Genomic DNA, 8,759 nt, shown 5'->3' with positions numbered 1-8,759 from the left:
TACAATAAGGAAGCCATCCAAAGATTTTACGCCCTCAGGAGCTAACACTAGACCTAAAGGGCCAGGGTCAAGGCAGCTGAAGGCAGTGTGGGCGGTAGTTACAGTGCCTGAACTGGCAACCCCTACCCTCCACTTCTCTGTGGAGGGTAAGGAAGTGATGGTGAAGAAAATACCCTACTTACTAAGCTATGTTTAAAACTAACACTCTCATTAAGAAATTATACAATGCTTTTCTTTCTCAGTGTCAAAAGGAAAACAGATGGCCAAAGAAAGGAAGATATAAACTGTAGTCTTTTATCAAATATGTCAAATTTGAAAACATGCCAAATGAATTTTATATAAACATACCAAATAAATTCCAACCAACAAAATAAATATATATATTTTTTTATTAACAAGAGACACCTTTAAGAAGAAAGAAAAAAATATTTGTGGAAGTTCACTCATTCAAAACAGAAGTTCTGGGGCTAGCTCCATGGCACAGGGGTAATGCACTGCTCGAGAGAAGCTCGAGAGAAGCTGGATCTCGTCTGGTGACCACAGTTCGAATCCCAGGCCTGGTCAGCCTGAAAAACACCAGGCATGTATGCCAAGTGCCCAAGATCTGACAGGCTGGAAGACTAGATGATAAGGTCCTACAGAGGGTGTTTATCTCTCCATTTCTCTCTCTCTGCCATTCTCACATATATGCACACACAACTGTCACCAATAAAGTCAAACTTAAAACAAAAAGAAAAAACAACAACAAAAAAAGAGGTCCGGTGGTGGTTAAGGCTGCTAGATCCCTTGGGGCCAGCAGGTGACATGATGGTTAAGGAGCTGGACTCCCACGTGGCTGACTGTGGTTTGAGTCCTGGACCTGGTGGCTTGCTTTCTCTCTCTGTCTTTCTCTGGCAAGTGCATGTATCCTGTAGCAAATTAAAACAATAATAATAATGATGATGATGATAAACAAAATTAAATAAATAATAATTTAAAAAAGAAAAAAACAAAGGCAGCTGGATTCCACAAGACTGACTGTATTTCGAGTCCCAGACCCAGAGACTTGAAGAATAATATGCTGGGCACAAGTGTGTGTGGAGTCCAAAATCCCAAAAGGACAACACAGGAGAGAATGCAGTGTGGCCATACCCCTTGGGAGGTGATTTCTCACTTTCACACACTCTCTCTCTGGCAAGTGCACATGCCCTATATCAAAAACTAAAAAGGAAAGAAGTGTACTAAATTCCAGAAAAGAAGAGCACTACCTGCAGAACATGACACTCAAGGTTTAGCACATCTCATGAACATCTAGCTGAAGAGTACTGTGTAGGTTTTGGCTTGCCCAGAAGGATACTGGGGTAATCCAGTCATTACACCTTTCCTGAGTGTATCCAACAGCTCTCAGGAGTTCCCCAAGCGGTTAAACGACACCCCCAGCAACATGCTCACCTCTCCTCACGCTCCCGCTTCTGTTTCCGAGCATGGCGATCCATCACACTAGTTTTAGTCCTCGTCTTCTTCCAAGAGTAATAAAATTTCACCAGACTTGCTATAGATTTATCAGGAAGCTAAATATATAAAAATGAATTGGTTTAGATTTAAAACTAATCATTAAAAATAAAATTTATTCAGATGCATTTAATAGCAATTACTTTCACATATTCAGAAATGTAAGTCACAGCCTTTTCTCCTGATAAGAAAATAATTTTAAAAATAAATTCATTTATTTAATCTCATTTATTATTATTATTTTTTAATTTGACCAGAGAGAGACAGAGAGAGAGAAAGGGAAAGTGAGAAAGCAAGCTGCCAGGTCCAGGACTCAAACTACAGTTGGTCATGTGGGAATCCAGTGCCTTTAACCACCACAACACCTGCTGGTCCCAGAATTCTTATACTTTCAAATTACTGAAGCTGGGGCTGGCTCTAAGACCTAGTGGTTAAGGCAGCCAGATCTCACGTGGCTGACTGCTTGTTTAGAGTCCCAGACCCAGCGGCTTGAGAAACACACCCGGTGCTTGTATGTGTGTGCCTGTTCACCATGGGCGTGCTTCTTCCTTCTTCCTCTGACTCTCTTTGGGTAACATATGCACCCCTCTGGCAAAATTTTTTTTTAAATTATCGAAGTTTGTAAGTAAAACTTAGTTAAGAAAAGACAATAGTCAGATTGAGATGAATCAGTTTTCATATACCTGAAGTCCTTAATCAACTTTGAGTTTTTTTTTTTTTTGGAGAGATTTTTACTGTAGGGCGCGTGCGCTCGCCAGACAGACAGAGAGAGACATAGAGACAGAAAGCGAGAAATCACCCCCCAGGGGGGATCATTTTAACACTTAGTACAAACACCAGGAAGCCTTTACTGAGAGTCTACTAATCAGCTTTCTAGAATATAAATGGTAAACAAACACTCCCCAGACAGATAGGGCCCCAAGATGCCCTACAGCAAACAACCATCAAAGCTTTTTGGTACTGGTTTACTTCTGGGCAGTCCCAACAAGAGGAATTGGGTGGGGGTGGGGATGGGGTTGAGTCAGGAAGTCCAAGTACTGACTTCACTCCTGTAATTTGATGCCTCCCATCCTAGAGCAGCATGAAATAACTAGTTGCCTTTTTTAAAGGGAGTTTTATTAAAAATGAGAATCAAAAAATGAGTTGGTTTAGATTTAAATTTATTTTTCAGAAATCAAGCACATTTAGTTGGATATAAAAGGCATCTATCTCACTTGCTCAGAAATGCTAACTCACAAAGTCCATTTTTCTCTTAAGAAAAAAGTGATAATCCTTATGAATACAGTAATATTTTCAGGTTTTAGAATGATATCCCTCCCTCTCAAGTATACTGCAAAGAACTGGAGGTGGTAGAGGTGGGGGAGGATCAACAGTCTCACATACTTACCATTTGTTGTATTCTATGAAAAGTTTTCCCATGAAAACTAAAGGCTTGCTCAAACAAGACTTTATCTTCCACAGTCCACTCATCTGGGAAGGGGGTAAAGTTGGGCAAATCAGCCAATGATTTTTCAATATTATGCTTATGCCAAAAGAGCATCCCCAGAGCCTAGAAAAACATCAGTGACATTTTAGATCAAAGAACTGAGTGAAACACTACAACAGAAATGATATTGGGAAAAAAAGAAGATATACTATTTTATATCCTAGTTAAAAGTGCCTCATATAAGTGGAATCATATAGTATTTGTCTTTTTGTAACTGGTTTATTTAATAGCACAGTGATTTCCAGGCTCATCCCTGTTGTAGCATATTGCAGAATTCCATTCTTTGTTAAGGGTGAAACTACTCCATTGCATGCGTATACCATATTTTGCTTAGTTATTTGTGAACATGTGGGCTGCTTTCATGTTCCAGCTATTGTGAATAACACCACTATAAACATGGGTACAAATATCTCTAAGACTTTGCTTTCAAATCTTTTGGATACATACCCAGAAATGGAATTGCTAGATCACAAGGTAATTCTATTTTTAATTTTTTTTAAAGAGCTGCATCCTGCTTTCCCCAGGAGCTGTATCATTTTTATATTTCCAATAATAGTGACTGAACTTCTTTGTCTCTTGTAGCCTTTTTTGTTTGAAGTCTGTTTCTTCTGCTACTATGGCTCCTCTGTTCTCTTTTGGTTATTAAATGTGTGGAATGTCTTTTTCCATCCTTTCACTTTAAACCTAGTTATGTTCTGGATCTAAAGTGAATCTTATACACAGAATATAGAATACACGCATTTAACAGCTCTGGACTCTCACATGGCTGACCACAGTCCTATACCGGTGGTTTGAAAAATCACACCAAATACATGTGCGTGAGTGCGTGCGTGCATGCCCAAAATCCCAGGAGAAAGAAGGAAAAGAAATTGCAACATGGCTATCACCCAGAGAGTGATTTCTCACTTTCCCTCTCACTGTCTCTCTCTCCTCTCCAGTGTGTGTAAGTGCCCTATGCCCCCCCCCAAAAAGTAATTACTGATAAGCAGTGAATCACTCTGTCATTTTGCTATTTGTTTTCTGTAAGTCTTATAGTTTTTTCTATCCCTCATTTCCTGAATTACTGTATTTTCTGGGTGGGTTTAAGTTGATGATAGTGAAATGTTTAAATTTCTTTTTCATTTCATTTTGTATATATCCTATAGCTATTTTCTTGGTGGTTACTGCAGAGATTACAATTTACATGGTAAAGGTATAACAGTCTTACAGAATTTATACTAGCTCAACCGCAAGAACAAGTTGAAGTTTTTCAACAACCTTATCACCATCTTTTTCAGCTGTCGACATCACAAAATTATACCTTTGTATATTGTATGCTAAAAAGTTAAACCAGCAGGGCCACCTTGTGGACTACTGGTTAAGGGAGTCAGATCCCACATGGCTAGCTGTGGTTCAAATCCCAGCCCTGGTGGCTTGGGAAATATGCCAGGCGTTATGCATGCACGCTCAGGATCCCAGTGGGATGGAAAGGTGGGAGGTATGCTGACAAAAACACAACCCTGGAGGGGTTCCTCCTCCGTTTCTCTCTGCCTTTGTAGAGCTCATGAGCCCTCTGGTGACTCAACAAATGAACAAGTTAAACTAATAATTCTTTCAAAAGGATATCTCTTAAATTATACTGAAAAAAAAAAAATACAAACAGTTACAAACAAAATTACCTACTACTAGAATTTAGACTAATAGGAGCCAGCAGGTGATGTGTTCGTTAAGAGTGCTGGTCTCCCACACGGCCGACTGCAGTTTGAGTCCCTCCACAGAGTTCAACTACAATTTGAGTCCCAGACTCGGTGGCTGGAAACTCATGCCAGGCGCATGTGCATGTGTCCAAAATTCTGGGAGGAGACTGAAGAAGGGATTGTGGAGTAGCTATTCCACCTGAGGATGATTTCTCGCTTTCTGTCTCCTCTTTCTCTCTTTCCAATGAGCGCATGCGCCCTATAGCAAAAATCTCTCAAAAAAACAAAAACAACAAAAAAAACTTTTTAATAGAAAGTCCTATGATTATTTTCATAATAGAGACATGGCTGACAGTGGTTCAAGTCCTGGACCTGATGGTTTACTTTCTTACTTTCCCTTTCTGGTCAAATTTTTACAAATTAATAATGATGATAAATAAAAAATAATTCTTTAAAGAAATAGTATCAGTCTCTTAAGTCATGTAGAAAATATAAAGTGCACTTCCAAACCGTTATTATAACACTAGCTTTTATAATTGCCCATGTATTTACCTTTACTGAGGCCTTTATCTCTTCATTTTTCCTTTAGGGTACTGTCTAGACCCATTTTATTTCACCCTACAGGTCCCTTTGAACATTCTTGCAGGGTACATCTAGTGGTGATGAAATTCCACAGCTTTATCTGGGAATGTCCGGATATTTTTCTTTTCTTCTTTTTTTTTTTAAAGAAATAATTATTAGCGGGACAGAGGTGGGGGAGAGGGGAGACAGTGAGAGAGTAAGCCGCTAGGTCCAGGACTCAAACCACGTGGGAGTTCAGTGCCCTTAACCACCACACCATATGCTGGCCCCATCCTCCTTGTTCCTGTAGGAGAGTTTGTTAGATTGCAGGATTCTCTTCTTCATCTTTTTCTTTTTTAAGAATGATTTAACTTTACTAATTATTATTTCCCAGTTTGATCAGAGAGAGAGAGAGAAAGCGCAAGAGAGCGCAAGAAAGCAAGCCACCAGGTCCAGGACTTTCACAGTGGTCAGCCATGTGGGAGTCTAGCACCTTTAGGGACCACATCACCTCCTGGCCCCTCTTCCTTACTTTTGAAGGTCAGTTTGTCTGATAGTATTCTTGATCAATTAGTTGTCTATTCTTAGCAATTTGAATATGCCAGCCAGTTTGCCTTCGGACTCCCAAACTGTCTGATAAGAAATTTACTGATAGACTTATTTAAGAACCCCTTTATGTGACAAGTCGCATTTCTTTTACTGTTTTTAAGCTTCTCTTTTGAAAACTTTCATTATTCCTCTTAGTGTGGGTCTCCTTTGAGTAGATTTTACCACATGTTTGTTGAACTTCATGGATTCTTATATTATTCTTTTTAAGAGAGAATTTTGCTATAGGTGCATGCCCTCACCAGAAAGTCAGAGAGGCAGAAAGTGAGAAATCATCCCCCCAGTGGGGATGGCCACACCACAATTCCTTTTCCAGCCTCCTCTTGGGATTTTGGGCATGCATGCACACATTCCCACCTGAGTTTTAAGTCACTGGGTCTAGGATTCCAACCGTGGTTGACTACATGGGAGTCCAGTGATGTAACCATTAAGCCATCTGCTGGTCCCCATGGATGCTTACATTCATGCCTTTCATCATATTTGGAAAAGTTTTTGGCCATCAGTTCAATACAAAAATGTATCGCTTAATTTATGGGTATACATTCTAAGAAATGCACTGTTAAGCAATCACATTGTTGTGTGACCATCACAGGATGTATGTACACAGAAATGGGATAGCCTACTACATACCTACGCTGTACAGTACAGCCTGCTATAATCTTACAGGACCACCATTACTACGGCCATCACTGACTGAAACGTTGTTATGCAGTTTGGTTCTATTTCCTCTGCCTTTTCCCATGCTCCTCTCTTTCTAGAACTTCCTCAACACTATGTTGGTCTGCTTGATGGTGTCCCACAGGACTGCTAGGTTCTGTTCACTATCCTTGAATTTTAATATTCCTTTTGTTTCTCAGACAAGGCAATTTCAACTACCCTGTCTTCAGGTTTGCTGATTCTTTCTTATGCCTGCTCAAATCTGCCTTTGAATCCCTCTACTGAATTTTTCATCTCAGTTACTACATATTTTAGCTCCAGAATTTCTTCTTGGTTTCTCTTTAGACTACCTGTATCCCTCTTGATATTTCCATATTGTTCCTAAATCACTGTCTTAGTTTTCTCTGTTTCTACCTTTGCTCGCTAAACAATTTTTTTTTTTGTGGGGGAGAGGTTTTGGCTATAGAGCGCATGCACTCGCCAGAAAGACCGAGAGAGAGACAGAGAGACAGAAAGCGAGAAATCATCCCCCAGGGGGAATGGCCATGTTGCAATCCCTTCTCCTCCATTCTCCTCTCAGGAGCTTGGGCATGCACGCACATGCGCCCGACATGAGTTTAAGCCACCAGGTCTGGGACTCGAACTGCAGTCAACTACATGGGAGTCCAGCAATATAAGCCATTCTGCCAACTGCTGGTCCCTTTCTGAACAATTTTAAGACAGGTGTTTTAAAATCTTTGCCTACTGGATCTGCAAACAGGTCTTTCCTAACTAAAGTTTCTTCTGTTGATTAATTTTCCTCTGAATGGGCCATATTTCCTATTTGTTTGCATGTCTTGTTCCTTTTCTGCTGAAAACTGCTTTGCATCTAACAATGCAGCAACTCTTGTAGTCCCCTAGAGTTAGCTGGTTTGTAATTGCTTTGTTTTTATTACTGCAAACTGTCTGTGATAAGACACTGTATGAAATGTAAACTTAAGTTCTTCTCAGGTCTGTAGTGAGTGTGTGCCACATAAAGCAGCTTTCAGATTTCCTTCTTATATGCGGCTACTTTTGAATGTAGTAGCAGTTGTCGTAGTCATGTCGTCGTCATCACTGTCTTTTTTTTTGGAGAGATTTTCGCTGTAGGGCGTGTGCACTCGCCAGACAGAGAGAGACAGAGAGACAGAAAGCGAGAAATCACCCCCCGGGGGGGTGGTCACGCCGCAATCCCTTCTCCTCCATTCTCCTCTCGGGATCTTGGGCATGCATGCACACGCGCCCGGCGTGAGTTTTAAGCCACTGGGTCCGGGACGTGAACTGTGGTCAACTACGTGGGAGTCCAGCGACATAGCCATTACGCTAACTGCTGGTTCCCGTCATCATTGTCTTTGATGTCTAGCCCCCAAAAGGGGGAAAAAAGAAAAAGGAAGGAGGGAAGATGTGACATGAAAGGGCATTAGCTCTTTAAATCTTCAGAAGTTACTCCATCTAAAGGGGGAAGAGCTTGCCATGGGCAGGAGGGGCAACACCAGCTGGCGGCTGGCTTCTCAGCACCTCTGTGATCAGAAGCAGCAGTGAGCAATCACAGCACAAATCCCCAATATCTGGAACTACTTGCTGTTTGCTCCCCCTGGCTACCACCAGCTATGTATGAATTGTTCCTGGAACATACTCACAGCTACCGGTCACAGGACTGAGGGCAGGGGGTGCTTTGCTGCTGCCTTTTAAGCCTTCAATAGGCTTCAGAGGCCCACAAAAGTTATAGTAGATGGATTCTGCCAGTGCAGTTCATGTCCAGGTCAGGAGACACACTCCTGGTGGTTTGTACCTCCCACTATCTCGAAATGCTCCTCATCATGTGCCATTTTGTACACTAACTCATTTAATTCACAAGCCCTGTGAGGTAAATTCCATTATATCCACTTCTCCACTAGAATATGGAGACCTTGAGAACTTAAGTAACTTGCCAGAGATCACAGAACTAGTAAATGAAAGAAGCTGTATGGATTGAGAACCTGCACTCTTTTTTTTGAGAGGTTTTTGCTATAGGGCGTGTGCGTCTCCAGAAAGACAGAGAGAGACAGAGAGATAGAAAGTGAGAAATCACCCCCCAGGGGGATGGCCACGCCGCAACCCGTTCTCCTCCATTCTCCTCTCGGGATCTTGGGCACGCATGCACATGCGCCTGGCGTGAGTTCAAGCCTCCGGGTCCGAGACTCGAACCACAGTCGACTACATGGGAGTCCAGCGACATAGCCATTATGCTAACTGCTGGTCCCAAGAATCTGCACTTTTTTTTT

The 8,759-nt window shown here is 41.4% G+C and overlaps 1 protein-coding gene across 1 annotated transcript in view; it reads right to left on the bottom strand.

The window, feature by feature from the left end:
* The window catches only part of RCOR1 (REST corepressor 1), a gene marked incomplete at its 5' end in the record, with an annotated part of 147,248 nt that overhangs the window by 27,631 nt on the left and 110,858 nt on the right, over nucleotides 1–8,759 (bottom strand). Inside the window, 2 exon segments of the mRNA XM_006160086.3 lie at nucleotides 1,432–1,550; nucleotides 2,879–3,040. Coding sequence (XP_006160148.2) covers nucleotides 1,432–1,550; nucleotides 2,879–3,040 — 281 coding nt within the window.

This window comes from Tupaia chinensis, unplaced genomic scaffold (assembly GCF_000334495.1).
Source record: "Tupaia chinensis unplaced genomic scaffold, TupChi_1.0 Scaffold000671_2, whole genome shotgun sequence".
NCBI lineage: Eukaryota > Metazoa > Chordata > Mammalia > Scandentia > Tupaiidae > Tupaia > Tupaia belangeri.
Note: the sequence above shows the minus strand (reverse complement) of the source record. Positions and strands in the feature narration are given on the sequence as shown.